Consider the following 23743-nt stretch of genomic DNA (forward strand, 5'->3'; position numbering starts at 1 on the left):
AGGTGCAATTGATCAGGGTGACGCTGGAGCCTGGCCGTTCTGTGACAGTGCCATTTTTTCAGGTTTGGTCTATAAAGGGTCTATAAAGCAAATACTTGCTTTATTCCTGTTTTCTGCTTCTGCATATTATAGAGCCAATTGGATAAATAATGCAGCTATAATTGTGTGGGTGTGTTGGTATGGATGTCAGAGTGTGGTTTGTATGTGTGTCATAAAAAACAATTGTGTGTGTGTATGTGTGTGTTCTTGTAAAAATTGAGAGAGAGAAACTCTACTGCAAATCACAAATCCAAGCACTGTGTGCAGCAGCAGAGTTTTGATGGCATCTAATGGGGAAAATGTGGTACAATATTTTACTGAAAGCTCATTTTTTGAGATATCAACCTCAAATTTGGAACACAACTTCATTAGATTTATGGCTTTGATTTTCTAGCAGGTTTAGAGTTCAACATGTTTAATATATAAAATATTCATAAAATAACATAAAATATTGTTCATAAATAATTTTCATATACTTAAACCTGTATAACTTTTTTTTCTTCACTTTTTAAACTTTTTTTACTTCAACAATAATCTGCCATATGTCTTCTTTAAAACGAGACCACACTTAAGTCTCTGCTCCCAAGCTTCCAATTTTTATGACCGTTTTTTGACATGGACATTTTTGTCCACTATGGACCTAAGTGTAACTTTTTTTTATTGATGCACATGGGTTAAGAAATGGTCTTTTACTTTAGTTTGAAAACCAAATTCTCCATTGCGCTCAGTCCACTGCACGCACCTTCGCAGTGAGGTAATCTCATGATACCCATTTCTGTGTCTGCATCATTGAATCAGCAGATTTATAATAGCTGCAATTAGCTAATGACACTGGCCCACATGGGATCTGTGACAACCCTAAAGATCTTGGCTAATTTGATTGTACTTTCAGCTGAGCTGAATACTGAATCATACCAAGGACTCCTACTGTTTTAGTATTGGTAGAAACAGCTCTTCCCATAGATCTAAATGGGGAATATAATTTCTGAATGACAGTGATGACAGAAAATGTGACGATGCAGTGGAAAGAGGACAGCGTCCTGTTGGCAGCCTCCACAGGTACAGGAAATACTAGTAAGGGATGAGAAAGCAACATGTAGGAAACCCACACAGATGTCTCCCCTCCCACAACATCCTGACCTCACCCCAAATCCCAGCCAGGAAATAGGAAGGCCACAAGTAGGCAGCTAGACATGCATGAAAGGACATACAGTCGCATTTTTGGATCTCATCCTCTCCCGACGGGTGACAGCGAAATCAAAGCGTGTCCCTGGCCTTGGCTCTAGAGGACAGAGGAATTGCATCCAGCTTTTTCTCCTTCACTCATGTTTTAATGTGCATGCACATCCCCTCCCGGGGCTTGACCGACGTCCTCCACGGGGAGCAGTGGGATGCTGACTCCTCAGTCCAGGGAGGAGGTCTGTTCCGTGGCCTAGCTGCCCTCCAGTTGTAGGCCGGACATACGGCTATTTCAGGCCCTGTGCCCCGCTGTCTGACTGGGATGATGTGATCTGACCCCATTGATAATAGATAGATAGATAGATAGATAGATAGATAGATAGATAGATACAAATGTAGCATTTCACTGTTATGTTTCACTAAAGGAAATTGTGAAATGAAAAGCCAAGCAGAAAAACAGGAAATTTACTGGATAAGACAAAAAATGCATTTGCCTATCAAAGGCTCCATGTTTCCGTTCTCAGAGGAAAAGACTTTTGCCACATGACTACCTTTGAAGGCTTTATGTCTCACTGTTATGTGTCCCATTGTGAATAACAATCCAGCATGCATGCTCCAAAGTGCCAAAATGACTGCTCTTTGCTCCTGAGTGCACGATTTATCTGTTTTCCACAGGCATACTACTTCCCAAAATTCCCAGCAGCTCACATTCAGAGTTGATTAACTGTCACTAATGGATACACCAAAGTCTCACTTTACTCAGGAAACAGAATATTCTGCAAATCACATATCTATATCTAGAGTAAAATTGTGCCTTTCAGTTGACAGCAGTGAGAGACCTATGTAATCTAGCATGTGACTCCACTAGATCTGCTGTGCTCAGATCTACCCAGATGTAACAGCACTATTAACATTTTCCTTTTGGCTTTGTCATTCCAGTTAATCTGAAGCCTGCTATATTACTGTAATGTTTTCTCTTATTAAAGGACTAAATAATTATGACAGAATATAAATTTTAGTCTTAAATCTAATCATTGAGTTAAATCACTGCCAAAAGAGAGATGCTCTAGTAGTTCATCTGAAACTCACTTTCATGGGATGTGCAAAATTGCATATTTTTTTTTAAATCAGTCATTCATATAACCAACTAGTCAGTTTTAAGGAAGTCCTGTGAAATCACAACAGAGGTTCATTAGAACAATAAAATACTAACAACTTGTATTCCTTTTCACACAAAGTATGATTACATGGGCAGATTATTGATTAATAAACATATTTTTTGCTTGGTTGTTATCAAAAACACTTTTATCATAGTGCATGATTTGGAAATTAATACATTTTGATCTTTGCATCACATAACCATCTCTATAAGGCTTTTCTGACACACTAGTAAACTTGCTCGATAGCCCACCTGGTACAGCATTGCACTTGAACAAAATAGTCACGAGTCACGGCACTTGATAAAGAGCTTAAAGATTTTTTTCTCATGTTTTTTTTTTTACATTATTGTTTAATTTTAGTGCGGGGTTTAGTGTACATTATTTTCAAACACGATAGAGCATTAACTCTTTAGCACCAATACGTACAACAAATAAGGTAATAAAACTTTGCCAGATACTTGTTAATCTATTTCGGATAAACTGAATGTGGTTTTGCACCACTCACTGTACATTTCAGATTGAAAGTGTTTTCAGTTATTAAACAAAAAAGTATTATTTAATAAATACATAAAAAAATACATAGTCAACATAGTCAGTTGCTGTATGATCAGTTGACCACCCACCCTGCCTTTCCCAATCATTCCCAGTAGCTCAGGGAATATCATTACTCATACTATGCTCCCATCCAACTAGCTCTGAACAGCAGAACTATCACATTCTAAATTCCATTGTCCGGAATTCCATCTTGGTCAGGCCACTGTGGAGAATTTAATGCAGGAATTTATTTAGCCTCCAGTTGTGTTTTATACCCAACACTAAAAAACCCCAAAACAATAAGGAGGTATCTAAACACTGCACACATCCAGTATCTGTTGCAGTGTGCTTTGAATTACAAACAAGCGATACAGTACGAGGGGTTAACCCCTGCTAACTGCTTATGTATTTCTCTAGTCATATATAGTGCCCTCCATATTGGAACAGTAAAGACAAAATTGCTCTGTTGGCTGTGGAGTCAAGTCATTTGCAAATATGATTAAAAGATGAATATGAGACAAAACTACAGAATGTCACATTTTATTATTGGGTTATTCAACACATATATGTTTTATCAAATAAAAAGAACAGCACTTTTAGAGTTCATCCACTCATTGATGTGAGCATAAGTATTGGGACCGTTGAACATAAGGCAGATATAAAAGATTAAAAGCTATTATTTAGTTGCAGATGCTTTGCGCACAATCACAGCAGTGAGTCTGTTACCCATAGACATCACCAGACTCTTGGTCTCATCCTTTGAAATACTTTTCCCAGCCTTTAATGCAGCCAATTCCAATTGTTGCTTGTTTTGGGGAGTTTCTGCCTTTACTCTCCTCTTCAGCTGGTGAAATTCATGTTCAATCAGATTTAAATCTGGAGATTGACTTGGGCAATCTAAGACTTTCCATTTTTTTGCCCTTATAAATTCATTGACTGAACTAGCAGGGTGTTTTGGGTCATTGTCCTGATGCAATATGAAGCACTTCCCAATGAATCTGGTGGCATTTTCTTGAATATTGGTAGGCAAGATGGTTTCGTACCCTTCCAAATTCATTCTGCCACTGTCATCATACATTAAGTCATCAGTAAAGTTGAGAGGGCCTGTTCCAGAGGCAGCCATGCATGCCCATGCCATGACACCACCTCCACCATGCTTTACAGATGAGGCTGTATGCTTGGGATCATTGCAGTTCCCTTTTTTTTCTCCACATTTTTGCTAATATAAAGGTTCATCTTTGTCTCATCGGTCCATAAACACAGTTCCAAAACTCTTCTGGCTCACCTTTGTGCTTTTTTGCAAACTCTAATCTTGTCTTTCTATTTTTGGTGCTGGTCAGAGGTTTGCATCTTGCTGTGTAGCATCTGTAATACTGTGTCAAAGTCTCCTGAGGACAGTAGATTGTCAAAGCATCACCCCAGCTTTCTGGAAGTTGTTGGTGATTTTACAGACACATCTTTTAGGGTTCATTTTCACAGCTTTTATGATTTGTCTGTCATCAACTACTGTTGTTTTCTCAGCCGATCAGGTCGTTGTTGGTTGTTGGTGTCACCGGTGGTTTCCAAACTCTTGATTTCTCCATGCCCTTTGTTTTTGCTATAGCTCTAATTGACTTCCTCTTTTCTTTTAGCATCCAAATTGCTTGCTTTTCTCTCAAAGTCAGCTCCCTCATCTTCATCCTGTTTGTGTGTATCATCATCGAATGCAAGATTCAGAATGCAGAAGTAATGGATATAACTGATACGACACATTCCCTGCTTTTAATATCTGAAGAATTAATGCAACAGGACACAGCTGATCACTTAGAAAGGCCTGTGAGGCAACTGTTCCAATACTTATGCTCACATCAGATAGAGGGATGAAACTCTAAAAGTGCTGAACTTCTTATCTGGTAAAACATCTATGTGTCGAATCACCCAATAATAAAATGTGACATTCTGTAGTTTTGTCTCATATTAATCTTTTAATCATATTTGTAAATGTCTCGACTCCACAGCCAAGAGAGCAATTTTGTCTTTACTGTTCCAATGCTTTTGGAGGGCACTGTATCACGCAGACAGGTTAACAGTCAGCACCCCAGACGAATGTATATCCATATGGAAGAGATCTGGCACACATGTCATGCCAATTTAGCTTTGAATCATCAATTTACGCTGGATGATTTCAAAATGCTGCCCTAATATCTCTAAGCTCCATGTAAGTCTGCTATCAGATACCTTCCAAGTGTCTCTGATTCGGTTCATTCCTTGGTGCCGTCCAGCTGTGTCTATGGGCTGTGTTTTGGCAGAAGATACGCTTGCACAATTCAAACATCCTTACAAATGTTTTTGCTGTGTGCCGTGGAGAGTTAAACCCAGGTCCATTGGGCACAGCACTGCTAGTTTGGATCTTTTTTTTTCGTGTCATCATCACATCTGGGGAGAGTAAATGAGAAATGCCGTGGATGAGGAGTGACCGCTCACACTGTGAGCTGCTTAATGTTTGTCATAAATCTTTTCAAGGCAGCGTGTAGGCAACTCAATCTTTCTAGTTCAAAGTGAGCAAACCATGTGGCGATAGATCATATTTAAACCACAAGTAAGACAGAACTTGACGTTTTAAGCAAAATTCTTACTTTTTCTGCATCATTTCTCTTTGATTTTGCATCAGTAAGGTTTAATAGGTGCATGCTAGGAAATATAATATCAGCCTTGGTCCATATTCATTCAAACAAAAAAAAATGCATTCAAATGTATATTTGGCTTTGTGTCAGGAGATCAAGACTTTTTTCTGTTATTATATTTTCTCATATAATATATTATCATGCAGATACCACAAAATTAATAAAGGAATTTTGGTTGTATCTCTTACTAATTTTCCTATTTGCAGTTTCCATTAGAAGTTTTTTTCTATCCTGGGCTTGTAATGTAAATCTCTCCGTTTTAATTATTCATCAGAAGTCTTTCTTTAGTAAATAATTTAGTTGTTAAATATGCATATCAAAATATATGATTATATAAATCAAAGTTTTGTTTCAAAGTATATTATTGACTAATAACCCTTAGCTGCCAGCCAGGAGCTGTACGAAATAATGTGAACATCAGTTAAGTCATGACGTATCAATGCTCTAAAAGTACTGTTTGCGGGTCCAAAGTGAAAATGCTATCCCAGTAGCAATTTATGAGCACTATTCAACTTATATCACACCTTTAAGTTAAGCTAAATTTTTAACAGCTCATAGTGTACTCAACAGTCTCCATGCTTGTGACATCCTGGACACCAATTTTGTAATGTTTCAGAAAAGATTAATGACTGTCTGGCCAACTTCAAGATTTCAGTATGGAGATAAACACAAAGATAATGCTTTTTCAGGAATGCCACAGTAAACTGTGAGTGTATATTAGTACCATTTGTTGATTGCTTTTGGGATATGTGGGAGCATTTGGACCTAAAAACAGTGACGTGTGACGTCAGCTTTCAACTTTCTAAGAGTTCTTAAATGGTCTTCTGTAGAATGTCGTCTATCAGAACATCTGTCACTTTAGAGATGTTGAAGAAGGGAACTGACTTCTCACTCTTCTTTCCAAAACTATCCATAATGGTTTGAAAATATTCAAGTCGGGCAGATGCTGGAGGTTATTTTAGTGATCCAACAGTCCAGGTTTTATAATGAATTCATTTTTTTCATATTTTAGCATTGGTGACTGTGATTAAGGTTTTAGCATTTACAGCTCTTTCATGGGTTTTGTCTTTGTGAATTTCTCTGTAGTAAATATTTTAAGGAAACAGTGTCTTTAAGGTGAATATAAGGTTTGCTGTCACTTTTGCAGCAGTAGTTCTGTGTTATTTGGACAATCCTTTGTAGTATTCGAGGATCCCTATCATTCACTTTGGTTTTTGCACAACAGCTTTTGTTTGCTCAGGTCTTGTCATGTAAAGGCTGTTGTTCTGAAAACAAAGGTTCAGGTTACAGATGTTCCTACTAAACAAATGTGTACTTTTTGGATTAAAAATTGGCAAATTGTTAGAAGTGTTTTTGTTCTAAAATGTAACGACAGTCTAAGCAGAGAATAATGCACATTTTCTGTTTTCAGATAGTTCTCTCTACGTTAACTACAGTATTAGAAATTCCTATAGGTTATGTACAGTTGTTAGAAACCTCTAATCTTTATTAGAGGACTAAGGGTGAAAAGGTGAAAAGTTGGGGTCAGTGACCTCAGCCCTGGCTTTTTTAAAGAGAGCCTGAGTGCTAGAAGGAACACAATTGTTAAAATTGTGAAATTGTAAAATTGTTTTGGTTGTGACTGTGAGTTTAATTCATGCTGTATCTACTATTGTGATGTGATTTACTTGAATTTTTAAGCCTAAATCATTGGCTCAACCACTGCTCAAATTCTGCAAAACAAAAATCACCTTATTAAAGCTCAAAAAATAATTCATGTTTGTTTTTTCCCCTTCCGGCTATTGGGCTGGGAATCAGATAGATTATATTGCACTCAAACTGACCATTTTTAAGACCAAAGCAGATGTAATGCACACAGGATTTTAGAATTGTTTTTTTTTTAAATGTGCAAAAACAAATAAGAAATGAATTAATATAATACACAATGCCATATATCAATATCTTGGTATTGTAATTGTTTTAGAGAACCGTGGGAATTCAGCCTTTCTAAAACCTTGTCGGAAATTTAAAAAATATCCTGCTTACTCAGAAATATATCACATTAGGAAAATTCAGACTCTATATTAAGATGTTTTCTGACAGGATATTGTGTATTAATTTCCACTGAAGTCTCCTTCTATAAACTTGTCATATAAAGTAACACTTGTTGATGTGATTTGTGTAGTGATTTGGAGGCTTTGATGCTCAGTGTTCCTGCTTGTCATCATTTGGTGTTAATTAGATCCAGGTGGCATGTTCATACGCCCGTGTCTTCTGAGAACAACAGAAGACATTTAAACCATCAGCACTCCTAGACCAATTAACGTGTGCACAATGACCTTTTGACCTTTCTGTCCCACTGTCAGTGAAACACAAACCAGATTAAGGGCCTTTTAATGTCCTCAAGGAACTTATAGTTAAAAAGTCCTGTAATAAATGATAAAGCGCATCTGTTGATGGTTGTCTGGGTAATCTAATGAAACACCTAATGCTGGGAAAGTCAGTCCCAGGTAAACGATGATACAAGGTGCATTTTGTCCAGGGAGGCAATAATGTATCTTCAAAAATATTGAAAAAGTGACAGTACAAAAATAAAGTAAAACAAATATTACAAAATCTGAAACCCAAGTCATTTCAATACCAATCTACAGAATTAGGAATTCTGCAGAAAAGTGAAAGACTTTTCACCGGTTTCAAATTGGTCATGTGACTTCATTGCACTGACCAACAGAAAACTGCTTGGTTTGAAAGTGATTTCTTCGCTACTGACAATGGACCCTTTCTGATCACAAAATTTAGTTAATGTTTTCCTTAAACTCAGTGAGTTTTCACTGAGCTCATGAAGTGTGGCATGTATTCTGTATGCTTTTAATAGGTAAATTGTGTAAACTTTAAATTGCAATGTAAATTATATTGGACTAAAAACCCAAAGAACACACTTGACTCGACCTCATGTCAGCACCGCATGGTGAAACGACATCCTAGCATCTGTCTGGTGTCATTATTAGTGCCTGGAATATAAAGGGAATTTGACTGTTTCTTAGATTTTGCTCATGGTGATGCTGTTCTCTTCCTGTAGGTCTGGTGACTGGGTTTTCTATGAGTCCACCCACCCTTGACAACACCAAAGACCAGCTCGTGATTAACACCAACGACACATTGACCATTACATGCAGGTACAATCAAATGATCCTTTATTGGGTACTTGACCTTAAATACTAAACTCTTTCTTAAACTTTTTACCATTTTCTGTCATAAACAACTTTAAACTATTTTTTTATAATTATTATGCATGCAGCTCATATTAAATATGAAAGATTTTAACTTTTAAAAATTAATTAGCCACACCAGAGAGCTATTGAAATTAGTTAAGGTAAGATTGGGACCAGTTACAGAACCTAAATTGAACTTTATTTTTTTATTTTTTTTAAATGTATATACATTATTTCTGAAAATGTTGGTGTTGATTTAAAAAAAAAAAAAGTCCATGGACACATGAAACATTGACTGCCCTACTGCATCTAGGTTAAATTACTTGGTGCCAAATGGGATCAAATGTGTAGTTAAACAATGAAGATGCAGATTTGGTCATTTTTGATTGAATAATCAGATAAGCCTGTGAGCTATTACAAAAACAAGGGAAATGTTGAATTTGGAAGTGATTGGATGGTTAAGTTTAGAAATAAATGTGGTATGAACATGCAGGGAGGCGATCCAACATATTTAGCTCTAATCCCTTCAAAATTTGCAGACATTTCTTGCCAAGAATTCCCAAAATAAATAGTTTTTCAACAGTTGCAAACATATACCTTTGAGAGGAAAGCATATTTTTGGGCCACCGCACAGTGTGATCGATGAACAGTATTATACAAACTCGTGGCTGGCATTCAGAAATCATCAGTTTTTCATTATCCGATTGAGGAACACAGTTTAAATGTCATTGCCTTTTCCTTTTCCATCTAAAAACCTTGATCACAGGTTTCAAGACATGCATATTATGTTTCTCAAGTGAAAACACAAACTTTTTTGCTAAACATCAAGGCAAGCATTACTATTATTATTTCTCAAACCCTAGAATTGAGGATTTAAACAACCACCCTCCTCTAACCCTAAGTATTAAATTATGGCGTGCAAGCCATCCTGCTCTGTTTGTGCTACAAACCTTAATGTCATATTGAGAGAGGTGTGCAGTTACATTTCTAAATTTTTAGGCTTATGAAAAATCTGCACAGATTTACACCAAAGGAGAGGCCTGGGGGAGGAAACTCAAACTTTATCTAATCAGAGATAGTCAGACTTGTCTAAAAGGTGAACGTTTGGAGTATAAACCACTTTTTCACTCAGAATTTAAACCCTCAAGCTCTCAGATACCGTATGGGTGTGTATTATGGGCCAATGTTCTTGGTAAAACATTTGGAATGGCACTGACTTTAATGTGATTATCTGACCCATTCCACCAGGGGAGAGCGGATTCTGGACTGGAGCTGGCCTGAAGTGTCTCTAAGTAAAGTGGAGTTTACTGATCGCCAGAATCAGCAGTCACCCGTTGACACCCCGGGCCACAGAGCAGTCAGGGTGAAGGAGTGTCAAGGGGAGCCTGGGAAACCTTACTGTAAGACCTTAATACTGACCAACACCCAGGCCAATGACTCAGGATACTACCGCTGCTTCTACCAGGACATCAAAGCTATCATCGATGGGACCACAGCAGCCAGCATTTTTGTCTTTGTGCGAGGTGAGATCTGTAAACTGTAACGGGACGGACGAGACGTAAGACGTGCGGATCCATGTGCAAGCTTTATTCAAAGGCGTGGTCATAAACAGGCATAGTTCAATAAACAGCAAACAGGTATGGCAGGGGCAAGACACGGAGTAATCCTTAGGGCAAGCGTGGGTCTTAAATCGGCGAACGATATCCAGAGGGCTTGAGAAGAGGGGTTGTCCGATAACCTGAGCAAAAATCCAAACGAGGTATACAAAGAGTCCGAAAAGGTGAGACAAGGGTTAATTCACAAATTCAAGGGCAGGAAACAGGAAGTGAGACGATAAACAAAATAACTTAGATTTAGAGAACACAGATTGGCTCGGTAAGGCAGCTAACACTTGGAGAGTGCTAAACGCAGAACCAGACTCGGAGCTAAACATAAACACAGAAAGGCTCGGTAGAGCAGCTAACACTAGAAGAGTGTTATACGCAGGACAATACTTGGGAGAGAGGAAGAGGAAGTCCATGGTTTAAGTAGGGTGTATGATTGTGTGATAATTCTCAGGTTTGAGGGTGATTAGTGCAATCAGCTGTGTGTGTGTTGTCAGTGCAATGGATTATGGGAAATGCAGTCCAGGGTAATGTATAACAGTCTGTGTGGTGTGAGAGACAATGTGATAGAAGAGTGACCTCTGGTGGCGTGACCTCTGGTGACATAAACATGCGTGACCAAAATAACTTGTGTAATCCAAAAATGTATGTACATCCCTGTATATATAGCTGTAATATATAAAATCATGTTTTGTATCGATGCTGTTACATTTCTGAATAGGTTACACTTTATTTTGATTGTCCACTTTAGACATTCTACTAACTACAAATAACTTTATGTAACTACATATCAACTACTCTCATTAGACTATTAGTAGACTTACAGAAGGTTATGTTTAGGGTTAGTAGAATAAGCTGGTATGTACTTCTAAAGTTACTAAACATAAACATAATGAAATACTGATAAAGATAGTGTGATCAAAACATTGTAATATTACTTCTGTATGCACTGTATTATATCATTAAAGTTATTTCTAAAGTGAGGAAATGTTGTGGAAGTGCAAGGACAAATGCTACTTTATATGCATTTCAGGGCATGCATAACACTGAGAACAGCTCAGTCATTAAAGTAATGTAAATGATGTACTGTAAGTAATTAGTAGTAGGAAGTATCAGGAGAAGCTATGAGGACTCAAATGGTGCTTAAATGTTGTTGTTAGAATGAGGCTGCAGTTAATGTTAAAGTTTGGAACAAACGGACTGCAATTCTTCTTTGTTCTTTAGCTTATTTGTGTAAATACATACTTAACCTTTAAAAGTAGTTCAATTTAGTTGAATATCAATGTCTGGTCCCTTTTGTGGCATTTTCCTGAGGCAAACCAAATCACAAATCCCATTTTTATTTGACTCCCTTCAAAGAATGCTTGGCCAGGCTATCTTTGTCTAAAGTTTCTATTTTCTTTGGGTAACAGACAAAGACATCATAAACATCTCATTCAAAACATCAGCCCTCTTCAAAAGGTCAGAGAAGATTACACATGAACACGCTTAAAACATGTTTGGTTTACCCTGAGACGGCCTGGGATTAGGAAAGAGCTTTTATACTAAATAAACTAAAGATAAGAATGTAATAAAGAAATTTACACAATGCCAAATCTGCTGATATCACCATTACAGAGAAAGTACATTCACTGTTACCCTGATAGTGTCCACCTTATCATTTATAAGGAAGAATATTCATTTTGAGTTTGATGGCGTGAGCATATTATCTCCTCAGTATTGTGGATAAGAGTTTAGCTACAGTTTAATAAACTTGTGTCAAGCTTGATTTCATAAATGAATCGGCCTTATCAGCAAAAATATTTTTTTCAAAACTAAGTCATTTCACTTGTACATTTTTCTGGGAAAAGGTTTTTGAATCCAGGCCTACTAACTATGAAACTGCCCATGTTATTAATCTAAACCAGGGGTAGGCAATGTCGAGTGCCGCTGTCCTGTAGAGTTTAGCTCCAGTACTAATCAATCCCACCTGAACAAGCTGATCAAGGTCTTCAGAATTACTAGGGCTACAGGCAGGTGAGTTTTTTTTCAGGGTTGGAGCTAAACTCTGCAGGACATCGGCACTCCAGGACCGACGTTGCCTACCCCTGATCTAAACATTTCAGCAGACAACATTGAAGCCTGGATTAAAGAAATAGTTCAACCACAAACGCAGCAGGTTATGGTGACCAAAAAAAAAAAAACAGGACAGACTGTAAATGTAATGCCTACAATCCAGTGAAGTTCACATTTATCCTGTGTTCACATTTTAAAATAGTTTGTCGGCACACCTGGAAGAGCATGGTGGTTGCTTTGTTTTGGATTAGTTGGGCATCATTAATGCCAAAACAACATTGTATCATTGAAGAACAACTTATATTTTGGACTGTGCATTGCACAAAACTAGTGTATGACTTCAATAGACATGCTTTTTGGCCATTTTGGAGCTTGACAGACATTGGCACTTGATTAGGGTTGGGTACCGTTCACATTTGAAACGGTACGGTACCGGTACCCAACGGTACTTTAATCTGTGTAATAACAAAAACATTTATTTCAGTGGAAAAAATAAGTCCACATTGAGAGAAATAAACAGCAGATGTTCATATTAACAACTTCTTTAACGTGGGCAAACGCTGCTAATACACATATACATTTGTTAATAAAATGAAAACATGCATGTTTTAAAGCTAGTGAATAAAAGGAAACGATCCACCCGCATGCCTCTGCTCAATGACAGTGCCTGGAACAGTTGTGATCTGTGTCTCAGGCCGATGACGTCACTTCCAGGGAGGCATACCCAGGCCTATTGTACACGCCCTCATCCCTTGACTCCACCCCCATGTCAAAACAGAGCCACAAAGTTAGATGCGCAGAAACGTGAAGCGCAAAGTGGAAAACGGTATTGCAAGCTCAGACTTGACTGAAATGCAATAAAAAAGCAGCGTTGCAAATAAATTAGTAAATATGGCCATGGAAAATATGTATTGCAAAATCATTGCTTTTGCTCTGTTTCATTTATATTTTGCAGTTCTTTATTTTTATTTAGAAAACTTTTTTATCTCACAATACTTAATTTTATTTTGCAATTCTTTATTTTTGTTTAGAAAAAGCATTTTTTTCCATTTTCGTTTGCAAAACTGTATTTTTTGTTGCAATACTTCAATTCTCTTGCAAATATATGCGGCATTGTTTTGACTCCATACGAAACAGTTTCCACACCTCCTACCAGGGGGTTGATCTGAGCCAGCTGAAATCACAGCTATAAATTAGCAGTGAGCATAAAGCAGAATGGCACTTCGCGGCATGTGGCTTCAGTTAACCGCTTATAGGTCCCGCTGCCTCTCGGAATTGTCGGCATTATAGCTACATGTCATGCCCTCCAGTGCCTCCCAGTCTCTTCACCCTCAAAAAAGCAATTCACCTCCTGAAGATGATTTATGGTGATGCACCATAACTGTGCAGGAGTTGTATATTTTTCCTATTACGTCTGTACATGCAGACCACCGCGGGGCAGAAACATAAACCTCAAGATACAATCCTTTTGTTTGGACTCCGACAGCTTGGAGTGATTGCTTTAAGCTACGTGAGGAAAAATCACACTCGTTAGAATAATGATGGCTTTAGAGATGCAGGCATCACCAGGTGATGTACAAAGAAAGGCTTCGAAACAGCGCTGTGACCTCCCACTGAAAGTGAAAGCTGGAGAGGTTTGTTTAGCATCCCACACATATGCATGCTGACCAAGACAAAAGGCTGTTATTAAGTGGTTTAAGGAGCGTTCTAGAGACTGTTGATAGAGCGGTGTCATAAAAATTTGCACTCTTAGATATTTCGGATCATCCACAGACTAAAAGAATGTGATGTCTTGGCTTTATTCTGAGTTAAATACTTTAAAGCTTTATCAACAAGGTCTGTGACATGCTGTTGATTGGCACAGAAAATCATTTTGAAAAATGTGTGTTCAGTCACACACATACATATTGGTCTAGGAAGCAAATGTAATTTAGTATAATTTGAAGTATTACCATCTACTCTATGCAAGTCTGTGAATACAAACGCCTCTAGCTTCACAAGCGCAGCTGGTGTCAGACCACAATTTATAACGCATTGCAGGTGCTTGCAGCATTCTCAGCATTACAGCAAAGGGATCTATAGCAATCATTAGCATACACAGTTTCTTTCTACTGTCCTTTTTCTATTTCAGGTCAAATGCTATAATGATGGAGCAACAATCTGAAGACAATCTTGCTCAACCAGTTAAAGTCAATATCTTTTTTTTAGATCGACAAACTCTATCACCCCTTGAGTATGCAAGTTTATCACCATATTTGCATACTTGTGTATGTATGATTCTGACCTTAAACGTTACATGTGTTAGAACGTGGACCACCCTTGCCCACTGAAATTATGTCCATAACACATAACCAGAAGTTGATCCACCAACATTACAGCTCAAATTCCAAACAATTCAAGTAAATACATTTAAAAAATAGAAGCTTCAAATTTCTGCTTTTAAAACTTATGGTAAATCTGTTGGAAAATCTGTGTTATCTGTTTTATGTAGGTTTAATATCATTGTATCATCCAAAGGGCCCTAAAAGTTGCACTGTACTTCCTGGGGCAGGTTTTACTTAAGAAAAATATAACTAATATTTACTTAAGACAACTAAACTAATTTAACTTTTCTTCAAACAAACAGACCCACAGCATCCATTCATCAAGAGAAATGAGAACGACTTGGAGACCATCTTCATAACGAATTCTCAAACTCACGTTGAAGTGCCATGCCTGGTTTCAGATCCTGACCTGAAAGTCTCTCTCTTCTCGGTAGGTCCTCCAACAGCAACTCACCTGATCTCAGTTTCTGCAAAAATGGATTAGGAGACTTGTTTGTTTTTGTATTATTTTAGAGATTTAACCCAGGATAATTACAGTTACTGTATATGCAGTGTAACTTCAGCCCTTAGCTGACTCAAGTGACATAGCTTTCCAAGCCAAAGGAAATTAACAGTAATTTAAATAAACTTTTTTTTTTCCTCCAGAATTTTAGCAACTTGGTTGTTCTCCAGGTAATCATACTTTATGGGCTGGGTTTACTGGGCAAAGTCTGTAGTGTTGAAATGGGGCAGAAAGATACAGGCCTGTTTATACTTTGTTAAAATAAACTTCTTTAGACATCTTTAAATGTGCTGTAACTGATTTCAGCCTTCTGCTACTTCCACCATTTTGTAGCATCAGCCATTCACCCTCTCTGCACATCAGGCAAACCAATGTCAGCAATTGCACATATGCAAAATATATGAAACTGGTTCATTTTATGATTGGCTAAAAAGTGCTAATCCTGATCCCTCAACTCTTTCTTTTGTAAACAGAGCACGTGCCTGTCACATAGACGGGTGTGAAATCTCACAACACCTTAATATTTCCAAGAAGCCAAATAACATTTCAGTATTCCAAAATATTAATAATAATATTTTCAAATATCTTAAGAATTGTTTTCAGTTTTTTCAGACCATGACTAGACTTTATCTAATTGCAGCAGAATTTGACAACCATGATAACCATAAATTTGATTGCATGGACAGGAGGCATGAGGTGGGAAAGACAATGACAGAATTTTCAGTTTAAAGCAAATTAGGTGCAGTAAGTGTGACTTGAATAGACTTGAATTGTGCTTCATTCAGTCTCTAGATTTCTGCCTCAGCTTCCTGCCTTAGACTAAAGTAGTTAGTTTGTGTTGCATTTGCTCTGCAAAATTTCATAGGCAAAATCCAGTCATTTCAATAGGAATCCATGTGAGGGTAAAACATTTTTTCAGTGCGGTGCTTGCTCATTTTTAAATTGGTCATGTGAATTTATTGCGCTGACCAATAGAAAACTACTTGGTCTGAAAGTGACTTCTATGTGAGCTTTGCTTCATACATATCTATGGTATTGACAATAGACAGTGGTTCTCTTTCAAACATTCTTTCGGTATCCCAATATGGGAATCGCCTCGGGCATGGAAGCACTAATTACATAACGTCTGTCAGTTGACAGACCAATCACGACAGTGATGCGGGAGTCCCGCCTCCCCAATATATATCACTGCATGACGGCCCCTACCTCATTTTCGTTCTCTTCCCCGTGAAGATCTCTTGGAAGCTATATTTTCTGTACCTCTTTTCAGGATTAGCTGCATAACTGTTCCTAGACGAGCTGTCAAGGTACGTCGCAGAACGCGGATATTTCTGAAAGCAGTGTTTTTCTCTTCACGGTGAAAATTATTGTTAAGGGATAAACGAGCAAAATAACTTGTTACGACGAATTCTCTTGTCTGTCTTTTCTGAGCGACACGTTGTGGTGAGCTTAGCGGCTTGATGGCGAATGTTAGTTCTGCAAGCGAGGGCGTGAAGGGGAAAGACGCCCCGCGCCCTTGTGCTTGTGGAGCTATGATATCAGGCAAGGATTCTCATCCCCTGTGTATTGCATGCGCGCGAACCCCAAGTGTTTTCCGCACTGTTCCCTTTTCCCGTCAAGGGTTCTGGAGAGAAGTGTGCGGGTGGCGGCCGCTAATGAAGGTGACCCCTCCCTTTCTCCTTTGACCACGGTGGAGACCAAACAGCCGTCTGTGTCATGCAGCTGGGGCGAGTTTATGGATGAAGTATCCCCCGAGCTTCCTCCTCTTTTCCCGATCCTGGCAGAGGAAAGGGAGGAGGAGGAGGATGATGACGAAGTGATCGCCCGTCTGTTGGAGGAGGACGGGGAGGAGGATGATGACGACGCGATTCTAGCATTGACTCCCTCCCGGCCAGGAATTGCATTAAGCGAAGGATCCCCGGCCTCTGCCCAGGTGAACCTCGACCTGCTCGAAATGTGCAGGAGGGCTGCGGTGAAACTTTCTATCGATTGGCTGTCGTAGCAGGAGGGCCAGGGTACGGAGTGAGACCTATATGACGGCAGGTGACTGCCTGTACCCCGGCTGTTAAACAGGTCATTCCTGCTGTCCCTGCGTGCGTTTCAGAAATGAAGCATTTCTGGGACAAAACCCTTTTCACACAGGGTTCCTGTGAAAGGGTTTTCCAGATTGGACGTGCACAACATGGAGGAGCTAGGGATGTCAAACTCTTGTTGAGCTGTCAGTGGCACATCATCTTAATCCTAATCGCAGAGCAGCTTTTTCCTCTGCCTCAGCTTCACTGCCAGGACGTACTGAGCACCTAACAGCCTCAGTTTTTCAGAAGATTTACAGTTCCTCTGCTCTGGCAGTGAGAGCTCTGAATGCCACCTCTCTCCTCATTGCTTAGCAAGCAGAGCTCATGGAGGAGATGGGAAGACAAATGGATACTGGATCACCAAACCCAGCCCTCTGGGAAGAGATCTGCGTTATTGCAGATCTCAACCTGGGAACCTCCAGAGGTGCAGTCCAGAGCCGCGGCCGCAGCATGAGCTTGGCAGTGGTGGGTGAGTGAGCCCTCTGGCTGGGACTTTCAGGGCTGTCTGACAGAGAGAAAGTCAATTTTTTGGATGCCCCGTTGGAGCCCAAAGCCCTTTTCGGCACATCAGTCACTGCTATGCGCCAGCAGTGTGATCTGAGGAAGCAAGAGGGGGAGGCTTTCCAAGCTTGCCTTCCCTGAAAACCCATTCCTAAGGGTTCTCTATCGGCACGCCCTGGTTTTGATGCCCCTCTGAGGAGTAATCAGTCGAGCCCCAGAACTCCTCAACCTCAGCAGTCTGACGCACAGCCTAAGCCAGCATAGCCAAAGGGAAAACCTTCCTTTGCAGCAGCAGCAGCTAGACACAGACTGGCAAACCCTCAGGGAGGCAAGAAACGCCGAGCAACCTAACCTGTCCTTGTGGTTTGGGCAAAGGGATGAACAACAGCACTCTTGGAGTAACTGTTGTTATGCTCCCTCAAAAAGAGTGGTTAATTTCTCCCCCTCCTGCCAAGAGAAGGCGTTGGACTCGGGAGCTGTTCATAAAAAGTGCCATTGACAGCTTTCCTGTAGCTCAAATAGTAGAGCATGGCGCTAGCAATGCTAAGGTCATGGGTTCGATTCCCAGGGAAAGCAAGAGCTGATAAAATGTAAAAACTGGAACTTGAATGCAATGTAAGTCGCTTTGGATAAAAGCGTCTGCTAAATGCATAAAAATGTCAAAAAGTTATCTTTTTCAGCTGTGGAGTTGGCACCAGTTTCCCCAGTGCCCCACAAAGAAATTCTCCACGTACGGTGTTGCCAAGAAAGGTGGAGTGCAGTCCACAAGAAAATATCTGTGGTGTGAAAATAAACAAATTCTCTGTGCATCCAGGCTGTGGGCAGAGGGCACAGCAATGTTTGAAAATAAAAACACACACAAAACCAAAATTACTCAATTCAGAGCTTCAATCCCCAGCTCCCCCTCTAGATGACATGGCTGCGCCATTATTGGGCGAAGGCTGCAGTGGAGAGCTGGCACGCATGCGCAGTACATCCCTGGGTTCTGTCTACGATAATGCGGGGTTATCATCTGCAGTTTGCTGTAAAACCACCAGTGTTCAACAGTGTGTTGATGTCAGCCACAGTAGGGGAGTCAGCTCAGGCTTTAGAGGAAGAAATAGCCTCTTTATTAAAGAAAAGGGCAGTTCGGGTAGTGCCGGGTAGGAAGACAGCCATCACGGCTTTTACTCCCAGTACTTTGTCATTCCCAAGAAAGGGGGAGGTCTCCGTCCCATTCTGGATTTGCGGATCCTCAACAAACACCTCAGAAAATACAAGTTCAAAATGCCCACATTCAGAACGTTGTCACATTTTATTCACGAGAAAAACTGGTTCACCTCGGTCGATCTGAAAGACGCATATTTCCATATAGACATCTACCGGGCACACAGGAAATTCCTCAAGTGTGCCTATCAGGGCACAGCCTACGAATTTATGACTGTGCCTTTCGGGCTGTCATTGGCCCCACGAACGTTTTGCAAATGTATAGGAGCAGCTCTATCACCGCTGAGAACATCAGGTCTCAGAGTGTCAGCTTATCTGGACATCCTTTTCTCTCCGTTACGGCAGCAAGTGGAGACAGACACTAAGATGCGTGTGTCTCATTTGAAGAGCTTAGGTTTCAGGATAAATGAGACAAAAAGCTGCCTGGTGCCCACACAGGAAATCTAGGCCTCAGACTGAACTCAGATCAGTATCAAGCGTTTCTGTCAGAGGAGCGCATCAGCTCGATTCGCAGTTGTCTATCCCTTTTTCAAAAAGGGAGCAAAGTCCCATTAAGACTATGTTTGTGCCTTCTAGGGCTAATGGCCTCGACAGTCTCTGTTATTCCTTTGGGACTGTTGCGAATGAGAGAGTTTCAGCATTGGGCAGCGGCACAACACTTATGTCCAAAACGCCACCTCAACCACAAAGTGATGGTGTCAGCACTTTGCATGCGTGCTCTCCATTACTGAAGAAACCGCTCGTTCCTCGAATCCGGGACTCCGCTGGGGGTAGTTTCCATGAGGAAGGTGGTAACGACAGAGGGCAGAATAGCGAAAGGGAAATGGCCCATCTCGTTGCAGAACGCGCACATAAATCCTCGGTACGGAGAATGGACACTACACCCTCAGGTAGTGGGGCAGTTGTGGAAGAGATTCGGCCGTGCGGCCGTAGATCTCTTCACATCGCACGAAAACAGTCACTGCCCTCTATTCTTCTCGCTAGCGAGAGACGGTATGCCTATGGGTGTGGATGCCCTAGCGCACCCATGGCCAGACATACTGCTTTACGTGTTTCCTCCACTAAGTCTTATCATACCAACTATAAGAAGGGTAAGAGAGTGCGGCCACTCAGTCATACTGATTGCCCAGAACTGGCCAGGGAAATTGTGGCTGGCGGAGATAATGCAGCTCTTGGTCGACCAACCCTGGCATCTCCCGCTGTGCAGAGACCTCCTCTCGCAAGCGCGTGGGGAGATATTTCACCCCGCCCTGGACAAAATTGCTCTTTGGGCCTGGCCCGTGAGAGGTTAAACTTAAATGCTACTGGGTTGCCTCCGAAGGTGATCGAAACAATTCAGAACGCGAGGGCTGTCTCGACACGCTCTGCTTACAATAGGAAATGGAACGTTTTCGAGCAATGGTGCGCGCATAAACGCATTGTCCCCTTTCTCTGTTCGGTCGCAGATGTTATGTTTTTTGCAAGAATTTCTGGATAAAGGCAGAGCTTTTTCTACTGTTAAGGTGTATCTCGCGGCAATTTCTGTGTGTCATGTGGGGATTGGTAATACCACTATGGGTCGACACCCGCTTGTATGCAGGTTTATGAGAGGTGCACAGCGTTTGAACAGGGTGTCAAAACCACTGATTCCGCCGTGGGACCTGTCTGTGGTCCTTAACGGTCCTTAATCTCGTGCACCTTTTGAACCTATAGACAGCAGCGATCTGAGGCTCCTTTCGCTAAAGACCGCATTATTGTTGGCTCTTTCAACTGCAAAACGGGTTAGTGAACTTCATGCTTTGTCGGTTCATAAATCCTGTATGCAGTTCGCTATGGATTACTCAAGAGTATCTCTCAAAACTAATCCAGCGTTCGTGCCTAAGGTGAGCGAGTCAGCTCTAGCCTATAATCAAGTGTATTTAATGGCTTTCCGTCCGCCGTCTTTCTCGTCACCAGAAGAAGAGCGGCTTCACTGTTTGTCCCCTGTCCGTTGCGTTGCTATGTAAACAGAACAAAAGCGCTGTGGAAGAATAATCAGTTATTTGTCTCATGGACTGATTCTCCCTGGGGTAAACCTATTTCTCGTCAGCGCCTGTCCAACTGGATAGTTGAAGCTATTATAGTGGGTTATAACAGCATGGGTCTTAGTCCTCCAGAGGGGCTTAGGGCTCATAGAACCCGAGGGTTGGCCACCTCATGGGCGTAGTTTAAGGGCGTTTCAATTCAAGACATTTGTGCAGCGGCAAGCTGGGCTTCGCCTCACACTTTTGTCAGATTTTACAGGCTGGATGTTACAGAGCCGTCGTTGGCTCATTCCGTCCTAAGTGTGTAAAAAAAAAAAAAAACACAACAACACTTGTACAGATGCTTTTGTTTTTCATATGTCTCCATTATATTGTGAGAATGGTGGGGGCTTGCATTCCTATGTTATCACACATTACTGAGTTGGTTGACATGCCTGCTTCGGACAGCATATCTGCAATACAGGAGTTGTCTATATCCCATAGTGAGATACTGAATGAATGTTTGAAAGAGAACTTTGGGTTACTCACGTAACCCCAGTTCTCTGATAACATGAGTGAGGTATCTCACCACACTTCCCTCCTTGCAGTAGCGTGGGGAAAAGATATGCTGAGAATGAGGTAGGGACTGTCATGCAGTGATATATATCGCATCACTGTCGTGATTGGTCTGTCAACTGACAAACGTAGTGTAATTGGTGCTTCCAGGATTGGTCACACCTGAGGTGATTCCCATAGTGAGATATCTCACTCATGTTATTAGAGAACCGGGGTTACGTGAGTAACATAAAGATCTTTTTTGTCTGCAAAATTTCTCTGTTGTGACCACACCTTAATTTTTCCAAAAACCATGCAACTTATTTTTCAAAGATACAAATAATTATTTTTGGGTCACAATCATCTGCCTAAATATACGGCTTTTTTTCATACATTAGATTGTAATATTGGTCTGAGATTGTTACACTGTTTTTATTTCTAAACTTTCAGATAATGTTTGAGCTAAATATTTCTTGTTGTTTGTACAGGTAGAGCAGGCTCCATTGCTTCTAGAAGGCAATGAGATCACCTGGAATAATAAAAGGGGCTGGTTGGTTCCCAGCCACATCTTTAAGAACAGTTCCACTTTCTTCGGCTTCTTCTGCTCCACCTCAGTCCACAACAACGAGCACAGATCATCTATATTTATTGTGCAGGCAATAGGTAAGTATTAAATATTCAATAGAATAGCTGCCCTTAATATCAAAATAGTGATAATAGTCAAAATAGTCATACATTCCTGTTCTTCAGAATCTTTCTTCAAGAAGCAAAAACTTGCCTGAAGGCTGTGCAGGCTGTTGGTTAATGCTGCCGAGTAGACACATACTGTTTTAAGTTGTGGACAATGAAGCCTTTATAAAATCTTGCTAGTAGTTTACACAGTAATTTAATTTCACATTAGTAATGGTCATAGCTATAATCACAAATAATAGATCAAGATGCTGTTTGAGTAAATTGAATATTCTGTTTTACAAAATGGTGATATTGCCAAGAAGGATCATTTATGTTTTAGATTTAAACCATTTGGCAGATACTAGCAGAGCGACATGAATAACAAACATTCATCCATCAAACAATCAGTGTCACAATCACATTCAAGGTTGTGGTTAGGGATGGGAATAGCATTCTCAACCGCTGCTGCCCGTTGCAGTATGTTTAAGGCTGTGATTGGTTAATAGGAATGTTGTTCCAGAACCAACAGCGGTTTTTGATCTAGGAATATGTTTTTCTTGGTTAAATGTAAATGTTAAATGTAAATTGTTGTGCAAGTTGCTAAATTGATTGAAGTATAATATGATGATTTAATAAGTGAAATTATCTATTATGTAGACTTTACATTTTATATCATATTGAAAGCAGGATATGTCCAGATAGTTGAGTAGATTTTCTGTCCATACTGTACGCTGGTTCTGGAGTTGGCTGTGATCTTCTCCCATCCTGTTGAGGGACCTCTCAGAAATGCTTTATCATTACACTGCTAAATGAGGTCATCATCCTTCTTTTTTTCGATCTAAAGTGAGGGTCATACAAAACACTGGCCAAAATCAATAGCCTTTTTACTCAAGAGGGAAATAATGAAAACTTTGCTTCAATTACGTGGTGCTGTAGAGTCAGCAGAGCATACCAACTGACCTCCTGAATAAATATTACATTAGCATATCTAATAAAATTCACCTAATGGCTTTGTTTGCTTCACTTGCTTTATTTGGGCCATTAAAACTTACAAATTACCAACAACCCACAAAGTCACAGTTGGGTTTAATTTAGATTAATGAGGTTATTACTAATCACGCTGATCACACACACAGAAAGAACCACAGTAAAGAAGACCTTGCATTGAAACACATCAGTCAATGCCAGCTCCTGTAATTTCACAATATTTCAACATTTGCCGAGAAAGTGTGATTGTATAATATTTCAAATATTATAAATATTCAAATATTATAAATATTATAATTATTTCAAATATTTTGGTAACACTTTATTTTAAGGTGTAATTACAGTGTAATGATACATTTAAGTACTGAGTAATATTAGTTAACTACATGTACTTACTATATGATTAGGGTTTTGATGCGGGTTAGGCTTAGGGCTACTTGCATGCAATTATGCATAATTTATTAAGTACATGTAATGTGTAACAAGGACACCTTAAAATAAAATGTTAACTAAT

General features: G+C 39.9%; 1 protein-coding gene across 3 annotated transcripts in view; it reads left to right on the forward strand.

Moving 5' to 3' along the window:
* The window catches only part of LOC306883686 (vascular endothelial growth factor receptor 3-like), a 68927-nt gene that overhangs the window by 16745 nt on the left and 28439 nt on the right, over positions 1–23743 (forward strand). For all 3 annotated transcript variants that reach the window (XM_079439086.1, XM_079439085.1, XM_079439084.1), the window contains 4 exons: positions 8634–8730; positions 10015–10289; positions 15052–15179; positions 22059–22233. In XM_079439086.1, coding sequence (XP_079295212.1) covers positions 8634–8730; positions 10015–10289; positions 15052–15179; positions 22059–22233 — 675 coding nt within the window. The remainder of the gene's footprint in view (positions 1–8633; positions 8731–10014; positions 10290–15051; positions 15180–22058; positions 22234–23743) is intronic.

The sequence above is a fragment of the Barbus barbus genome, assembly GCF_936440315.1.
Source record: "Barbus barbus genome assembly, chromosome: 17".
Classification (NCBI taxonomy): domain Eukaryota; kingdom Metazoa; phylum Chordata; class Actinopteri; order Cypriniformes; family Cyprinidae; genus Barbus; species Barbus barbus.